Raw genomic sequence first — 19681 nt, forward strand, 5'->3', positions numbered from 1 at the left:
CAGTGAAAATGAAATTACAAGGAATACTTCGCGGTAACATATAGCTTGCCTTATCAAAGAAAAAACTACCTGGAGATGACAATAAACTTTATTCCATTAACCGAAATAACACTTTAGAGGAATTATGCATGTATAATATGCACAACATATATGACAGATAAACACGCAGAAATCTTACTAGCAAAGACACAGATGTTTTCTCTTTTGGGGTCATAAAAACAATTAAACTCCATTCCTTTTTTAAAGCACATTAAATTCAATGAATCATACTTAAATTGAAAAAAATCTAACACAGTGGTAAAGCATTACGACACCAGTCCGAATTTGTACATAGTGGTGTGACGGTAGGTTTGACCCGGGTGGAGGATCGTACTGGGGAAGTTGGGCTGAAAAACAAAGTCTGTTCATTAGGAACCAATACTTTACACTATTTACAGGACTATACTTGGACTCAATTGTATTTCTATTTACTTCTTTAACTCACTCAAAGTCAAAATGAAAAATTAACATCTGCATGCAAGAATTGGACTGACTTGGACTGACTTGCCTGATTTACACTGTTAGCGTAGTGCTGGGTCTCTAAACAAACTGAGGCTAACTTCCGGTATTCCACGCCTCCCTTCCCGAACACTTCCGGCTTCATATTACATCCGGTGTAGCACTGCAGTCCGGGCTCTGTTGTAAAAACTTCCATTTTTCGACCGGAAGGCGGATGTTCTAGGCTAGAAGAAAAGGTAGTACATGTAGAACTTTAAAAATGTAAAACTCCGGCGAATACTTTGTTTTGGACATTGTTTCAATTTTTTCTTAGAATAATACAAAAAAAATTGACATATCCTACTTTCCATCACCAATTTTTAATTAATTGGTTACCGATATACATGCACAATTATTCCGAAGCCTAACTTTATAATGATGGCTATTCTTCATGGAGAGTTGAACTACCTAGCAACCCGCGTGAGTTTCCCCAGCTGTCCTCCCACGCAGAAGTTCGTGTCGTACCCTTTGCCGTTGTTGACGTTTTTCAGGCGGTCGCCAAGGCGGGTGGGCGTTCTTAAGTCGTAGGCTGTTCCCGCCACGGGAGCTATGATCCCTGAACAGAGAAATACTGCAGCTCAGAAAAGCTGCGTGTATGCTTTAAACTAAATAATATCGGAACCAAAGACCATGGAGTCTGAATAGACCAAGTCTACTTTAGTAAGTGCATAGGCGTCGGAACCGGGGGGGGGGGGGCTTTTTGCAAAGTTAGACCTAACCATTAGAAACATAGCATGATAGAGGGTTCAGCCCCCCACTTTTTCTCTGAGGATTAGTCTAGCCCCCCCCCCCTACTTTCAATTTGCTTCCGACGCCAGTGTTGTGACACTATTTTGAAAACCAAATGAAATTTTCATCAATGTTTTTACATTTGAAAATATTACTAAAATGCAACATTTTAAACCTTTTAGTCAAAATCAAATTATTTTTGATATTCATTTATTTGTGCACCGGGAATTAAAAAATAACTGCCTCGTTTAGCACCAATCCGAAATTCTTTAATCAATTACAAGTAGTAAATAGACGTGGTGGGCACAAGTCAGCATTTAACAATTATAACGTGATTTTTTTCTTTTTGGTTTTTCTACTTAACGAAAATTGATTTTCTTTTATCCGCTATGAGAAATCACGTTAATCTCAATGATAAAGAAACAGATAATTCTTTATAAAGATGACGTGTGGTGTTAGAAATCTGTAGACCGAACCCGAGCAAACTAGGACCTTGATGAATGATTGGGACCGGAACCAAAGTCAAGCTAGCCAGCACTAACTCCAACGCACTAACAAAAATTTCATAAAAATTATCGGCTATTTTCAAGCGTTTTCCGATCCCGATGTAAAACAACTGAAATTAACAAATCGCCCTGCTAGGACTTGTGCTCATTAGATGAGCCCGGATTTCTTGGGGGAGGGGTGTTCCCTCGAGGACTCCGGTGCCAAATCAGGCACTAGTTACACCGTTTCTTGGCGCCAGTGCGCTGAGTACACCTTAAGTGAACAAATTATTCCTCTTATGTAGGGATCTAAACAAGGCGCTCTGCGCCGAAACTAGGACTTGTGCTCATTAGGTGAGCCCGGATTCCTTGGGGGAGGGGTGTTCCCTCGAGGACTCCGGTGCCAAATCAGGCACTAGTTACACCGTTTCTTGGCGCCAGTGCGCTGAGTACACCTTAAGTGAACAAATTATTCCTCTTATGTAGGGATCTAAACAAGGCGCTCTGCGCCCAAACTAGGACTTGTGCTCATTAGGTGAGCCCGGATTCCTTGGGGGAGGGGTATTCCCTCGAGGATTCCGGTGCCAAATCAGGCACTAGTTACACCGTTTCTTGGCGCCAGTGCGCTGAGTACACCTTAAGTGAACAAATTATTCCTCTTATGTAGGGATCTAAACAAGGCGCTTTGCGTCCAAACTAGGACTTGTGCTCATTAAGTGAGCCCGGATTCCTTGGGGGAGGGGTGTTCCCTCGAGGATTCCGGTGCCAAATTAGGCACTAGTTACACCGTTTCTTGGCGCCAGTGCGCTGAGTACACCTTAAGTGAACAAAATATTTCTGTTATGAAGGGATCTAAACAAGGCGCTCTGGGCCCAAACTAGAACTTGTGCTCATTTGGTGAGCCCGGATTCCTTGGGGGAGGGGTGTTCCCTCGAGGATTCCGGTGCCAAATCAGGCACTTGTTACACCGTTTCTTGGCGCCAGTGCGCTGAGTACACCTTAAGTGAACAAATTATTTCTGTTATGAAGGGATCTAAACAAGGCGCTCTGCGCCCAAACTAGGACCGTGGCTCATTAGGTGAGCCCGGATTCCTTGGGGGAGGGGTGTTCCCTCGAGGATTCCGGTGCCAAATCAGGCACTAGTTACACCGTTTCTTAACGCCGGTGCGCTGAGTACACCTTAAGTGAACAAAATATTTCTGTTATGAAGGGATCTAAACAAGGCGCTCTGGGCCCAAACTAGGACTTGTGCTCATTAGGTGAGCCCGGATTCCTTGGGGGAGGGGTGTTCCCTCGAGGATTCCGGTGCCAAATCAGGCACTTGTTACACCGTTTCTTGGCGCCAGTGCGCTGAGTACACCTTAAGTGAACAAATTATTCCTCTTATGTAGGGATCTAAACAAGGCGCTCTGCGCCCAAACTAGGACTTGTGCTCATTAGGTGAGCCCGGATTCCTTGGGGGAGGGGTATTCCCTCGAGGATTCCGGTGCCAAATCAGGCACTAGTTACACCGTTCCTTGGCGCCAGTGCGCTGAGTACACCTTAAGTGAACAAAATATTTCTGTTATGAAGGGATCTAAACAAGGCGCTCTGCGCCCAAACTAGGACTGTGGCTCATTAGGTGAGCCCGGATTCCTTGGGGGAGGGGTGTTCCCTCGAGGATTCCGGTGCCAAATCAGGCACTAGTTACACCGTTTCTTAACGCCGGTGCGCTGAGTACACCTTAAGTGAACAAAATATTTCTGTTATGAAGGGATCTAAACAAGGCGCTCTGGGCCCAAACTAGGACTTGTGCTCATTAGGTGAGCCCGGATTCCTTGGGGGAGGGGTGTTCCCTCGAGGATTCCGGTGCCAAATCAGGCACTTGTTACACCGTTTCTTGGCGCCAGTGCGCTGAGTACACCTTAAGTGAACAAATTATTCCTCTTATGTAGGGATCTAAACAAGGCGCTCTGCGCCCAAACTAGGACTTGTGCTCATTAGGTGAGCCCGGATTCCTTGGGGGAGGGGTATTCCCTCGAGGATTCCGGTGCCAAATCAGGCACTAGTTACACCGTTCCTTGGCGCCAGTGCGCTGAGTACACCTTAAGTGAACAAATTATTCCTCTTATGTAGGGATCTAAACAAGGCGCTCTGCGCCCAAACTAGGACTTGTGCTCATTAAGTGAGCCCGGATTCCTTGGGGGAGGGGTGTTCCCTCGAGGATTCCGGTGCCAAATCAGGCATTAGTTACACCGTTTCTTGGCGCCAGTGCGCTGAGTACACCTTAAGTGAACAAAATATTTCTGTTATGAAGGGATCTAAACAAGGCGCTCTGGGCCCAAACTAGAACTTGTGCTTATTAGGTGAGCCCGGATTCCTTTGGGGAGGGGTATTCCCTCGAGGATTCCGGTGCCAAATCAGGCACTTGTTACACCGTTTTCTTGGCGCCAGTGCGCTGAGTACACCTTAAGTGAACAAATTATTTCTGTTATGAAGGGATCTAAACAAGGCGCTCTGCGCCCAAACTAGGACCGTGGCTCATTAGGTGAGCCCGGATTCCTTGGGGGAGGGGTGTTCCTTCGAGGATTCCGGTGCCAAATCAGGCACTAGTTATACCGTTTCTTGTACACCTTAAGTACAAGTATAGAAACTATTTTTTAAAGGACTACTTTGTTGTCCTACCGATTCTAAAAATAGCCAGAGGGATAAACTCAATTTTAACCGCAAAAATATTCCACGGGTAATTCATACCCTGCATGTTTACACATAGACCGGTTTCAGTGAATATTTTACTTTTTAATGCTTACAATGATTCAAGGTTATAATAAGTCAAGTGCACTCTCTCTTTCTCTCTCTCTCTCTCTCTCTCTCTCTCTCTCTCTCTCTCTCTCTCTCTCATTAAGGTTTCCGATCCATAATAGCCCATGTTCAATGAATCGGGATGTATGGCAAAGAATTAATACAAGAAAACATTGGATAAAAGCATCAAGGACTACAATAATAGTATTTCAGACAAGCTTAAGGAACTCCATAAAGGGAAACCTAAAGAATACTGGGATATTTTAAATAGTACCAATAAGAAAGACAAAACTAGTGTAAATATTGATTTAATGTATGAGTTTATGAAAAAAAAACAAACGAAGGCACAGTTGAAGACCAAGAGATAGATATAAACATAAACTTAGATAATGATACACTTCTTAATCAGTCTATAACTTGTGAAGAAATTAGGAATGCTGTAAAAAAATTAAAAAACAATAAAGCGCCTGGCGGTGACCATGTTATATCAACGAATATATTAAGGCAACTATGGAAATATTCTTACCCTTATATGTAAACTTTTTCAATTTGGTTTTTGATATTGGCCTAGTCCCAGACGACTGGCTATTAAATTGATAATTGACTCTCAGAAATTTAAACTAAGGCGATGTCCAAGTTTAATTTTACACTCGTGCCAATTCCGTTTTTAAGCCTTGTATTTGATAGTTGATTAGTAAAAAGAAAGTTTCAACTTGGAAAGAAATATGTTAGTTACAAATCTATTATATTTTATAAAAAAAATTGTGAAAACAGTCTCTCCCCATTCAGTGGTATTAAAGCATAATCAAACATTTAATGTTCTGTAAAGAGGCTAGCAAGCTTGTTGGACGAACATTTTATTTGCATTAATATTTTCATTCTTTCTCCGACCTACAAGAGTCTTTTATTTATTCCGGGTTTCCGTGGTGCCAATCGGATGAAAATCATCGACTCCCTTGGATGGGACTCCGGTCCATTGCAGACTAACTTCCAGCCTTAACCGGGACCCAAATTTATCTGTGTGGACTAAGACAAATGTTGATAAAGTACATTGTCTAATTCAAAGACACAACACACATCAAGTGGTCACACCGTCGACCTTTTCATATTTATATATAACACTCATATAATTTATAATACATCATATGGCATAAAAATAATAATAAAATAGCACACCATGTGACCTCCAGTATATGTATTGATCGATAACACAAGTCGACCAAAGACCCCTATTGATTTAAATATTTGATTAACTTCGTTCACGTGATTAAAGAACATGTTACGTACTAAGCGCTTGTTTTGTTATCAATTTTATACACTATAAATAAAAAAAACAAAGTACTGATTTCATACTAATGGTATTTACCAACGACGGATACAGTAACATAAAAATATTTTTATCTCCTAATTACGAGAAAAGATCTCGTTACATGTGTATAACAATTTCATTATCTCGTTATTACGAGAAAAGATCTCGTTATAAAAAGTTGTCTCGTTATTACGAGAAAAGGTCTCGTTATAACGAGTTAAATATTTCGTAATTTCCAGAAAAGATATTGCTATTACAAGAAAGGATCTATTTAAAATGGTGTGATTCTGGAAAGACCTCTAAGTCGATAAGTTCACCCTTTCAGTCTATTTTTATTTTTTTATTGTAGAAACATTAATTCAATATTGATTAACTTTTAAATAACAACTATTATTATTTATCAATTTCCACATAAGATGGTCAGTTAATTTGTAAATCAATCTGCTTTGTTACTTTTTCTAACATTTCTTTCGCTAATTTAATGAATATCTTATGTTCATCTATTTTACATAAAGAGAGTAAAACAATAAAATGCACCATTTTGTATAGATATTAGATCTTTCTTGTAATAACGAGATCTTTTCTCGTAATAACAAGATCTTCTCTCGTAATTAACGAGGCCGGGTCCAATACTTATTCTGCCCTAGATTTTTGAATGAAACTTTAACATGAATTTCTACTGATATAATTATTATTTTAAAATAAAAAAAAGAAAAAGAAAGAAGATGGGGAATAAGATGGCGCAAATGCCCATTCGGTTTAGTAGTGAAATACAATTTTGAATTTATTATTCCTTCAATTTGTATGCACACACCGCTGCAGTTATGAGACTATATCTTTCAAAAAATAATGATTCAATGCTTATATTTACATTTTTTAACATATTTGTTAATTGGAAAAATCCTTACTTACAAGAAATGTGACACCTTCACGTTGTGTCGTATTATTTATCAAAATAAACAATAAAATCAAGTATAATTTTATACATAGTTTCTTTCCACTTTTCGACACCTTACAGCATAGCGCAGTGGGTTAGTAGGTTCGCTATAAACCTATACGTACTGAGTTCGAATTCCGTTGAGGACAATAAAAATCAAAGTACTGAAGTACTGACGGGAGTTGATTTTATCGATTATCATTTATTTTAAAATCAACTTATCTTGCGTGGCAATTAGTTTCTAGTCTGTATTTAAATTACGTACTTTTTTATAACATGAATTTCAATTAGACTTTTCAGACAAGAATTTAGAGAGACCCCATATGAATCATGTTGTGTAATATTTAAAGATAGATTTCAAACTATGTATTAGTAATCGAAACAATTCTAAAATGTGTATGGATCCAAGCACTATTGATATTGAACTCCAGCACTCAGCTGTCTCCGTTAATCTCCGACAAGCAAGAGAGCCTCTCTGTTTGTCGGAGATTTACGGAGACAGCCGAGCTTTTGGTTGAACGAGACTATATAAACTCTGGCGTAGGGATACATGAGACTACATAAATATCTAAATTGTTCGTATTATATAAAATCTTACTATTTTCAAAGTGTTTAAAGATAAGTTTTCTTGAAAAACAGTGCTTCAGCATACATTACGTCGAATTTTTCTATTATATTCAAGAACTAAGATTTGTCAGCGGTAATGATTTGTGCTTAGGTCCAAACACTGTTTCACTTTCGGTTTGCCGGAGAGTTGATTAAAATCAACTCCCAAAAATCACTTTCCATACTCGTCTTACACTTTTCGTTAATTACAGTCAATTCGCGTTCATGGTTACCCCGTTCTGGAAAATTTTCTAAAACGTATTTTTGGTTGAATATTGTGAAAGAAAATTCTAAACCGGTGAAAGTATGTCAATTTTAATATATTTTAATCCACATTAATATTGACAGATGTTCCTTACCATCATAAGGGGGATGGGAGGGTGGCTTTGAAATTCTTTCAGGTTGGGATACATAAATCCTATTAGTTACGTTTCTCCTTTATTTATTTGACTTAGTTTTGCATAAAAGCGAATACACCTTCTCTGAGGAATCCGGGCTCACCAAATGAGCACAAGTCCTAGTTTGGGCGCAGAGCGCCTTGTTTAGATCCCTACATAACAGAAATAATTTGTTCATTAAGGTGTACTCAGCGCACTGGCGCCAAGAAACGGTGTAACAAGTGCTTGATTTGGCACCGGAATCCTCGAGGGAATACCCCTCCCCCAAGGAATCCGGGCTCACCTAATGAGCACAAGTCCTAGTTTGGGCGCAGAGCGCCTTGTTTAGATCCCTACATAAGAGGAATAATTTGTTCACTGAAGGTGTACCCAACGCACTGGCGCCAAGAAACGGTGTAACTAGTGCCTGATTTTGCACCGGAATCCTCGAGGGAATACCCCTCCCCCAAGGAATCCGGGCTCACCTAATGAGCACAAGTCCTTGTTTGGGCGCAGAGCGCCTTGTTTAGATCCCTACATAACAGAAATAATTTGTTCATTAAGGTGTACTCAGCGCACTGGCGCCAAGAAACGGTGTAACTAGTGCCTGATTTGGCACCGGAATCCTCGAGGGAATACCCCTCCCCCAAGGAATCCGGGCTCACCTAATGAGCACAAGTCCTAGTTTGGGCGCAGAGCGCCTTGTTTAGATCCCTACATAAGAGGAATAATTTGTTCACTTAAGGTGTACTCAGCGCACTGGCGCCAAGAAACGCTGAACAAGTGCCTGATTTGGCACCGGAATCCTCGAGGGAATATCCCTCCCCCAAGGAATCCGGGCTCACCTAATGAGCACAAGTCCTAGTTTGGGCGCAGAGCGCCTTGTTTAAATCGCTACATAATAGGAATAATTTGTTCGCTTAAGGTGTACTCAGCGCACTGGCGCCAAGAAACGGTGTAACTAGTGCCTGATTTGGCACCGGAATCCTCGAGGGAATACCCCTCCCCCAATGAATCCGGGCTCACCTAATGAGCACAAGTCCTAGATTGGGCGCAGAGCGCCTTGTTTAGATCCCTTCATAACAGAAATAATTTGTTCACTTAAGGTGTACTCAGCGCACTGGCGCCAAGAAACGGTGTAATTAGTGCCTGATTTGGCACCGGAATCCTCCAGGGAACACCCCTCCTCCAAGGAATCAGGGCTCACCTAATGAGCACAAGTCCTAGTTTGGGCGCAGAGCGCCTTGTTTAGATCCCTACATAACAGAAATAATTTGTTCATTAATTAGGTCTACTCAGCGCACTGGCACCAAGAAACTGTGTAACTAGTGCCTGATTTGGCACCGGAATCCTCGAGGGAATACCCCTCCCCCAAGGAATCCGGGCTCACCTAATGAGCACAAGTCCTAGTTTGGGCGCAGAGCGCCTTGTTTAGATCCCTACATAAGAGGAATAATTTGTTCACTTAAGGTGTACTCAGCGCACTGGCGCCAAGAAACGGTGTAACTAGTGCCTGATTTGGCACCGGAATCCTCGAGGGAATACCCCTCCCCCAAGGAATCCGGGCTCACCTAATGAGCACAAGTCCTAGTTTGGGCGCAGAGCGCCTTGTTTAGATCCCTTTATAACAGAAATAATTTGTTCATTAAGGTGTACTCAGCGCACTGGCGCCAAGAAACGGTGTAACTAGTGCCTGATTTGGCACCGGAATCCTCGAGGGAATACCCCTCCCCCAAGGAATCCGGGCTCACCTAATGAGCACAAGTCCTAGTTTGGGCGCAGAGCGCCTTGTTTAGATCCCTACATAAGAGGAATAATTTGTTCACTTAAGGTGTACTCAGCGCACTGGCGCCAAGAAACGGTGTAACTAGTGCCTGATTTGGCACCGGAATCCTCGAGGGAATACCCCTCCCCCAAGGAATCCGGGCTCACCTAATGAGCACAAGTCCTAGTTTGGGCGCAGAGCGCCTTGTTTAGATCCCTACATAAGAGGAATAATTTGTTCACTTAAGGTGTACTCAGCGCACTGGCGCCAAGAAACGCTGAACAAGTGCCTGATTTGGCACCGGAATCCTCGAGGGAATATCCCTCCCCCAAGGAATCCGGGCTCACCTAATGAGCACAAGTCCTAGTTTGGGCGCAGAGCGCCTTGTTTAAATCGCTACATAATAGGAATAATTTGTTCGCTTAAGGTGTACTCAGCGCACTGGCGCCAAGAAACGGTGTAACTAGTGCCTGATTTGGCACCGGAATCCTCGAGGGAATACCCCTCCCCCAATGAATCCGGGCTCACCTAATGAGCACAAGTCCTAGATTGGGCGCAGAGCGCCTTGTTTAGATCCCTTCATAACAGAAATAATTTGTTCACTTAAGGTGTACTCAGCGCACTGGCGCCAAGAAACGGTGTAATTAGTGCCTGATTTGGCACCGGAATCCTCGAGGGAACACCCCTCCTCCAAGGAATCAGGGCTCACCTAATGAGCACAAGTCCTAGTTTGGGCGCAGAGCGCCTTGTTTAGATCCCTACATAACAGAAATAATTTGTTCATTAATTAGGTCTACTCAGCGCACTGGCACCAAGAAACTGTGTAACTAGTGCCTGATTTGGCACCGGAATCCTCGAGGGAATACCCCTCCCCCAAGGAATCCGGGCTCACCTAATGAGCACAAGTCCTAGTTTGGGCGCAGAGCGCCTTGTTTAGATCCCTACATAAGAGGAATAATTTGTTCACTTAAGGTGTACTCAGCGCACTGGCGCCAAGAAACGGTGTAACTAGTGCCTGATTTGGCACCGGAATCCTCGAGGGAATACCCCTCCCCCAAGGAATCCGGGCTCACCTAATGAGCACAAGTCCTAGTTTGGGCGCAGAGCGCCTTGTTTAGATCCCTTTATAACAGAAATAATTTGTTCATTAAGGTGTACTCAGCGCACTGGCGCCAAGAAACGGTGTAACTAGTGCCTGATTTGGCACCGGAATCCTCGAGGGAATACCCCTCCCCCAAGGAATCCGGGCTCACCTAATGAGCACAAGTCCTAGTTTGGGCGCAGAGCGCCTTGTTTAGATCCCTACATAAGAGGAATAATTTGTTCACTTAAGGTGTACTCAGCGCACTGGCGCCAAGAAACGGTGTAACTAGTGCCTGATTTTGCACCGGAATCCTCGAGGGAATACCCCTCCCCCAAGGAATCCGGGCTCATCTAATGAGCACAAGTCCTAGTTTGGGCGCAGGGCGATTTGTTAATTTCAGTTGTTTTACATCGGGATCGGAAAACGCTTGAAAATAGCCGATAATTTTTATGAAATTTTTGTTAGTGCGTTGGAGTTAGTGCTGGCTAGCTTGACTTTGGTCTCAAAGGATCATAGAGTGAGCGGGTTAAAATGGGACTCTCTCAGAAATTACCGGCAGCATGAACTATTGGATGATTGATCAATTTATTCTATCACAGAACCGTTTGATTTAATTTAGTTCGTAAAACACGAGCATCTGGTGTTGCTAAAGCTATCCAGATGAGGCAATGAAGTTAACAAGGAACGTCTATAAATTACAAGTGCACTCCTAAAACACCAGCGGGGATATTCTCTCCGACTTCCGTGTGGATAGATTTACCAATAAATACGGAGGCTGTGATATTGTTTGTGATGGATATAACCAATTAATGATAAGATAATGGATGGTAGAGCGTGATTGGGTTTTATCGGAGGTAAATTTTCACCTGTTGGAATGCTGTTCTCATCTAGGGGCGTGTAAGTGAAGGCGTCAATCCATAGTACGTGGTCCTCAAGGTTGGGATAACCCTGGAATATATTTATGTTTTCTGTATTGATAACAATGCAAAAGAAAAAGATGGTGCAAAAATGGAACGAGGTGTTGTTAAATATTTGTAGATTAATTTAGAACAACCTGTTTATTCCAATTACTTCAAAAGAAGACCACCTAGAATTGATTGCACACAATTTGCAAATAGACTTTCGATAGTTTATTCATTCTTTAACCGGCCAAGGGCTCTTCTGTGATACGCACAAAATTGTATACTATTACTCCAAACAACAATTTAACCCATCAATAAAGTGCATTATACTGTCTCTAAGTTAAAACATAAGAAGTTAATATATAATGAGCAGTTATTTTACTGCTAATAATTGATCGTAGGTCACAAGGGATTATGTTTTGTAAAGCAGATTCTTGGAATAACGAGATTTCTCTACAATATGTCCACGCACCTGTCCAGCTAGGTTCAAGTAGGCGTGGTTTGTAAGGTTGATGGGCGTGGCTTTTGTTGTCGTTGCCGTGTAGTCGATACTAAGCTCGTTCTCATTGGTCAGTCGGTATCTGACCTCCGTAGTTAGCTCCCCTGGATATTGTTCCTCGCCGTCCGGACTGACGTACCTCAAAACAAGCGTGTCTCCGTCCGCCCGCGCATCCCACACCACCTTGATATAAAGTATATATCAACAGGGGAGAAAAAATGATAACCTAGCGAATCCAGTTCTTCGTCAGCATTACTTTGATTAGGAATGATAGAAATTACGTCAGTGGCACTAAGCTTCAGTTATATCAACATATATTACCTTATCAAAGCCTTTTACTCCACCGTGTAGGTGGTTTGGGCCGTTATTAACCGGAAGTTGGTACTCTTTTCCGTCCAGACTGAATTTCCCCCCGGCAATTCTGTTAGCGACCCTACCGCAGATTGCGCCAAAATAAGGATGCCGAGCTTCGTATCCTATTCAATACGCAGAGGATAATGAAATTTTGTTTTAAAACATTTTTTAAACATATAAAATTTATAGTGACAGTTGATTTTGTAATTCAAATATACCCTTAATGTCATCAAATCCTAGGTTGATATCAACTACTTTTCCGTTTTTATCCGGGAGGAGAATGTCGGTGATAATTCCACCATAGTTGATAATTCGGACTGTCACGTTGCTCTTGTTTTTAAAAGTAAATCTAAAAGTGAAACAAAATAACAAAAGACATATACATTTATCTTTTGAACTTAAGTATGTTGAATAAATATAAAAATAATTCAAATCAAAATTTAAGCCAGTGTCATACGCAATCAAAACCGAATTTGAACTTTAAATAAAAATATTAGCCTGTTTTCATATATTTTTACCTCATGTTGCCCACCATAGTAATGTTGAAACATTTTCTATTCAATTATATTGCATGACACTATGTCAACATACATATGATATACGTTCATAACCCACATCCCCGGTCAAACGTACCTGGTCACCAGGGTTGCACATTTTCTCACCTGCTAATTTCCGTCCCGTCCTGCAGACGACCAAAACTGTCCCGTGTCGGTACGACTTTTTCCGCCATCACTGACCGCTGGGTAACGTCAAATCTAGGTCGGCCTACTTGTCCTATCTCATCGTTGATAATAAAGACACCTACATGTACCTGCAAAACACCGGGCCACAGGTTTCGTCAAAAAATGTATTTTACAGGATGAATGAAAACTAATCATATTTAGATTTTAATATGTGATTGTGCAAAAGAACACACTTGTTACTTACGGTTATTTAAGGTAAAATTAATTTATTCATTCTGATTAAGATTATTTTGAATACAAATATAATGTACGTAACTATGACTATTAGCAAATATAAGATTATATCAAAAAGGGTTCTAGCTTGTGTATGTATTTGGGATTAAACATTTATACTACACAAATTCACTCATAGTCTGAACCATAATGATTCATGTCCATATATCCTTGGATGTTAATATTACTTTAACTAGTATACATGTTATTTACATAATGGGACGTGTGTATGAAAGAAAAGTTACACATTTCTTATAATTATTACAAGGTTCAAGTAATGTACTAAAGTACTCTACAGTTCACTGACCATCAGCAATGACGAAAAATTTAATGAAGGAAAAATGTTTTCAAAATAAATGATTGTTTTTCAGGTTTACATCCATTGATAAATGAAATATACATGAAAATCTCGTGTACATAAATCAAATATGTTTATTGTTTCGTTTTCAGTTTGTCGGAAAGAAGCCCAGCTATGATTCCATACATGTTTTCTATCCCGAAAAGAAATTGTTCGTGGATTTAAAAAAAAAGTGTATTTGACAGTGTATTTCAATTTGAATTCTTTGGAGACCAGAAAGATCTATAACTTCCTAGACACACATTTATTTATTTTTTGTTATCCCTCTTGCTCTATCTGATTATTTGCCCATTTTTTAAATTTATTTTCCAATCTTAACAATAGAGCTGTTAGTGTCAGTGCATTTACTTGATCAAGCTAATGTTAATCTTGCTGTTAATTATTGAATCCAACTCTGAGCATCATTTTAGATAAAGCTACTGGTGTCAAATCTTATATTCTAAAGATGGTTTTTAAAATATGGAGAGTGAAATATATTAATGCTACTTCAAAACAAATGATAAGTTTATTATCCTACATATAAGTAATAGATGCAGGTAGATGCATGATTAAATGTAGGAACTATTGATTTGGTATAACCGTTTAAAAGTGCTTTTGTATTTTGTCTGTAAATGGGAGAATAGAAAAAGACCAATGTCTTAGCTATTTCACACAAAATCAGGAGTTAGTTTGACAGAAGGGCTTTGTATGATCAACATGAATTGATTCTGGTCCAACTGAAGTATGTGTAGAATCATGTGAAGGCATTGGTAGCTTTCAGATAAGTCGGCTTTCTCCAAAGTTTTGGTAAATTTTCAGAGTTCACGGACGAAGAAAGACGGCAATCAAATAGCTGTCCTTATTTTATAGAAAACAACATTGTCCTAGGCTTTCAAGGTAGCTAGATTTTATCCCAATTTCTAAAGACGTTACTTGGACTACTGCGATGAGTTCAGTTAATTCAAATAGAACCTGATGCTGAAAGCTTCGTTCTTTTAGAATGGCTAAATACTCGGTAATGTCGAAATGTCGCTGTAATGTAACAGTCTGAGGAAGAATAACAGTGGTGTTTTAATTCCCATAAAGCATCGGATTCCGACAGCTGTCCACGTCATCAATTGGTACTTAATGGAGACCGAGACTAAATAAATAAATACAAGTGGTTATCTAAGGCCAGGGCACTCACGTTGATGGCATATCTAAAGGGGGCGAGACTGGTGACCATTAAACGTGTGAATCTCTCTCTCTCTCTCTCTCTCTCTCTCTCTCTCTCACATAGAACCTTTTTAACAAGAGCTTGGACTTTGGGTGCAATGTGACGCAGGCCTGTCTATTTCATCGTCAGCCGCTCAGCCAAGGCTCTCTGAAATCAACAAGATTTGTCTGGCTTTTGAGCTAAGACTTACGCAATCGGTGCATATTTCAGTCAAAACCGCGTCCTTTTAAACTTGTTTTGACGCAAGAAATAGATAGCTGCGTCCTACTGAAAGTCTAAGATCTTGTTTAAATTGTTCTATTGTATGATTTGTTGTATTGTTTACAGCCAAGATGTCGACAAATAATCTTTGATTCATTGTTACGTCATAACGCTAGTAGGGAGCTTGAGATCTCAAACGTGTACGGGTACGTGTACGTGTACTAGGGGAATCACCTAAATTCTTCGCGTATTACGTCATCAGTTTTTGTGACGACATAGTTTCTACACGTTCTCTAAACTTGTAGAGTGTCGTCTATACGTAAGTACTAACGTGTAGCTTTTTACAACAAATTGATGAGTGAATGTATTCTCGTGATACATTATATATATTTTAAACATTTGCATGAAAATTGATAAGAAATATACCATTTATTTGGAATTAACTAAATAAATTCATTTCACAAAACTGCGTCGATTTACGTAAACGTTTATATCCTACAAGTTAAGAAATCTCAACTGATAGATTACAAAAAACGTGTGCGTGTACGTGTAGTTTTAACACACGTACGTGTACCCGTACACGTTTTAAATCTCAACCTCTCTACTGACTACTGAGGGTGCCTGACTTTGACACGTCCATCACAAATTAATTATTGCTGTCCTTCCCCTGAACTTTCTGTTTCAATTTCACCAATTTCCGTCCGTTGTCATTCATTACTTGATCGCTTCTTTGCAATGTATCTGAAGACCACTAGACTGAATTAAAATGTCAATATACGCCACTAATTAGTTTAAGACAATGGACGTACTGTTAGCGCATTAGTAATAACCAAAACATCCCTGATACCTCCCCCGTGACCACTTCGTTGTTAAAGATGATGAGAGAGTGATGACAACCTCTGGACCAATTACAGCGTCGCACACAACGACAAATTGGTCCTTGTCTGTGTTTGTTAAATCAAACGCAGTCTCATGCTCCCAAAGATCATGTCGCGGTTCCTTAAAATGATTCAGTAGCATACAAAAAACACCAGCCTATGATTGGGCTGGGAATTCTACTTCATTTGAATTGTTCTCATTGTTTGAATATGTAGCTTCTAATATATGCATAGCTCCTTCCAATTCTCATTACCGAGAGACAAAAACATAAAAGCTGGTCAAAATCTTGTCAGAGAAATCACAGTATTCCATCTCCACGCAATTTGTGAATGGTGTTCAATGTTTGTGGGCAAGATTGAGCGGAAACCACATCACTTTGAGTCATTTAAATGCATTGTAATTAATCAATCCCTTAACTACAAACGTTTCTCGCTAAAATTTAAATCGTATGTTTGAGTTGACAATACAAAACATTTATTCATTCTTTATTCCTTCAGGCTTTGCAGCTCATTAGATTATACAAATTAATATCAAAGAACATAGCTGCAGAACTGTAGCTCTCCGGGAAAAAAAATATCGTCAGACTGTCAATATTTTTTCCCCGGAGAGCTACAGTTCTGCAGCTACAAAGAACATAGTAAAGTACAGAAGTGGATGTTTTACAGGAGACCTTAGTATATACGTATAAAATATGACATAAGTAATGGGAAAAGAATCAAAAGAACAACATCTAAAGTTTATTACAGATACATGTATTGGTACTTTATTTCATACTAAAGTAAATGTATTTGCCAAGGTTACACATACCTTTAAAAAATTTTGTTATTTAACAATTGCAGCAGTTTGAACATCGATGGGGTTTCCCATAAAAAAATTTTTTACGGTATTCAATATACTAAACTATTAAAATAAAATGGAATCTTCTTCAACATAGTTTTTACATCAAAAGTAGTTCCTTCGGGCTCTGTGTGTATTATTGTACCTTCCAGTTTCGATTGCTATGGGTATACAATATCTAAACAATCTTTAGAGTGATAAAATTAAGGAAAACAATCAGTTTATTTTATTTATCTTTAAAAAATACATAGTTCTCTCCTTATTCATAAAAAATATTTCATTAAAATATATAAAAATGAGCAAAATGGACGCTATTCTTTTCTGAGGCGCAACGATGAGAAGACAATCTTAATTTCGATATACACTGATGAAATTTTACAGGAACTTACTTTCTAAGGTAACATTGAAAATAAAATCCATCAATTAAATATTTATAAAAATGACATTTCTGCGTATCTTCTATTTTACCAAAAATATCTTGTTTAGTCAGGTCTGCGATTCGTTGATTTATGACTTTTAGAGTGAGTGAATCAATTGTTTGTTTATATATAAAACTTCATTGGACTCAATTTCATTTAAAATTTTCTTTACATCAGAAGCCCATGTAATTCGCAGTTAATGTATATTTTTTCGTAACAATTACTACAATTATAACTACATGTATAAAACACATCTTTCCAAAACTTAAAAGTAAAATTGAAAAAGCCTCTTTGTAATAAAGGGTATCTACTTAACTCTGCATACACAGCAGCATTAAATGAAGACCTTTTCACACCCAGGGTTTGCGTACAAAAATCAAGGTGCAGTTTTTCAACATTGTTACCTCTATGAGAGCCCCAAATTTCTGATGCATAATTAATATTACCACCAACATAACAATCATAAAGCGATAATGTTTAATGATTAAGTAACATGCCTCAAATATTTTTTCTTAGAGCAACCATTGCCTTTCTACCCTGGTCAGATAATTGCTTTTCAGCCTTTGTATATTTAGTATTAAATTGAAATATTACAAAAAACAAATGAGTTAACCTAACTCATTTGCTACTTATTCAAACAACGTTTGGATCCCCACTCTTTTCGTTCCATACTAATAATTCTAAAATCATTTTCTATCGCCAAGGGGTGATTCTTTTGGGAGTTTTGTTGTTTGTTTTGTTTTTGTTTTTTTTTTTAAATTATTCTTTTTTCTATTTCTGGAGGTTTTTAGGACGTGATGTCCGGATATTTATACTTCTTTATATCTATTGTAAGTTAAACCTCGCATGTTTTCTTGGTCAGAATCCAGTGTGTCTTGGGGCGGAGGTAAGGTTTGATACGACGCACAAAATAGACATGTTTGAAGCTGACATGTACCTCGTAAACGGTCTCTGATTGCCTCTTCTATTTCGTGGGGGCTGTATATGTTTTGTCTGGGGCCTCTCCCCTGGGGATCCGGTGATTACTTTGGACGCCTTTGGCCCTTACCCCCTCCATCGTAGTGTAAGGTGATATATTTCACAGGCCAATGACCTCCGGCCGGAGGCGCGGGAATGATCACGTGACGACCCGCTCCGTTGATACAAAGCCCTGCTCATCGATTCCACGTCACGCGGGATCTCTCTGTTAACGAGCACGTTAAGATTTATTTCGCTCTTTGTACGATTTCAGGGAATTATCTATCTATTCATTAAGACAACGTCGATTGACCAAAAAGAGACTGATTAGTCGAACCATGTAGTTCAATCAGGATTCTATGAAACGTTTGTAAACAAGTAACAAATGACGGTTGGTGGTCAATAACATGTTTAGATTTCCCAGAAGTAGCAGGAACACAAGATACAAGATGAAGGACCAGATGAAGGACCCGAGAGGTTTGTGCACTTCATAAGGACCCTCAATTACATCCGGGTCCTCATGTTAAAGAAACAGAGGCGAGAAAGACACTCAAAGACATACTGAAATAAAAAGTCAATTAAGTTCCTGATGGACGATAGTAAATATTTATCAGAGCGGCTTTTAGTGCGAACTAATTTCCGCGTGTGTTTTAATGGAAATCCTTAGATCTACATACGCGTCACGACTAAAGAAATAAATACAAAGGGCTTTGTCAAAACTAATGATTACAGAAGAAAAAGTCGGCAGACATGTTCGTTTGCTGTCGTTATCAATAATGTTGCAATCAAGAAAATATAATCTTAAGGTAGTTGCGTTCTTGTTGGATAATGATATGTCAATTTCCTTTACTGTTGTGTGTTTGAGATGAAACATTTTTGGAAATTTCACTGGATTAACAAGGGTGTAATAAGTGTGCACATCGCGTGACTTCAGCATCTCCTTTATAAGGATGTCTAAAATCGCTCAAATCATTAACAGCCTGTGTTATGGAAAACAAGAAGTTGATTAAGAACCAGTAATTTAGTAATTTAAATCTTATGTAACAGGCATAGAACAAATAACAAATGATAGTATCTCTGGCGATAAGAATTGATCCCCGCACCCCCTGCTTGAATTTAGAGGTTTATGGATTGGACAGCTTTTCCGGGATCAGTTGACAATTTTCGAGGTGATTAAGAAATAAAAATATTGATCAGGTATAATGAGGCTAATAAAATGCTCTTTAATTACTCTGCTAAAATATATGGTATATTCTGTGTATTTCTAGAGCAAAGAAAAAACACAACCGCAAGTTTTCAAAATATAAAAATGAACTCGAAAGATAACAGACAGTAACATATATTTGCCAGAATTTCTCTAGTTCAAAAACTGAAATATGGTAAACCTACATACATTGATTAAACAAGCAAAATCGACATGCATTGATAACACAGAGGGAAAAAACTATCAATGAAAATAAACAAAACATTTACGAGAACAAGATAAAACCGCCTCCATTTCTCTCGGTTGAATA

The 19681-nt window shown here is 39.3% G+C and overlaps 1 protein-coding gene across 1 annotated transcript; it reads right to left on the bottom strand.

The window, feature by feature from the left end:
* Positions 1–74: 74 nt before the first annotated feature.
* On the bottom strand, positions 75–13182 carry LOC105323106 (galactose mutarotase). The gene is made up of 8 exons (XM_034469280.2): positions 13028–13182; positions 12584–12714; positions 12333–12487; positions 11985–12194; positions 11477–11558; positions 946–1093; positions 548–722; positions 75–386 (listed from the first exon to the last, which is right to left on the bottom strand). Exons 1-8 carry the CDS (start codon positions 13093–13095, stop codon positions 306–308), a joined length of 1050 nt encoding a protein of 349 aa, XP_034325171.2. The 5' UTR covers positions 13096–13182; the 3' UTR covers positions 75–305.
* Between the last annotated feature and the right edge of the window lie 6499 nt (positions 13183–19681).

The sequence above is a fragment of the Magallana gigas genome, chromosome 6, assembly GCF_963853765.1.
Source record: "Magallana gigas chromosome 6, xbMagGiga1.1, whole genome shotgun sequence".
NCBI lineage: Eukaryota > Metazoa > Mollusca > Bivalvia > Ostreida > Ostreidae > Magallana > Magallana gigas.

Excerpts from the sequence above, each read along its gene's own strand:
- LOC105323106 (XM_034469280.2), bottom strand. The coding sequence starts at position 13,095 with ATGGCGGAAAAAGTCGTACCGACACGGGACAGTTTTGGTCGTCTGCAG. Across the intron at positions 12,195-12,332 it reads GAGTAAAAGGCTTTGATAAG|GTGGTGTGGGATGCGCGGGC; the intron begins GTAATATATGTT and ends CTTTATATCAAG. Across the intron at positions 11,559-11,984 it reads ACTTGAACCTAGCTGGACAG|GGTTATCCCAACCTTGAGGA; the intron begins GTGCGTGGACAT and ends AATATATTCCAG.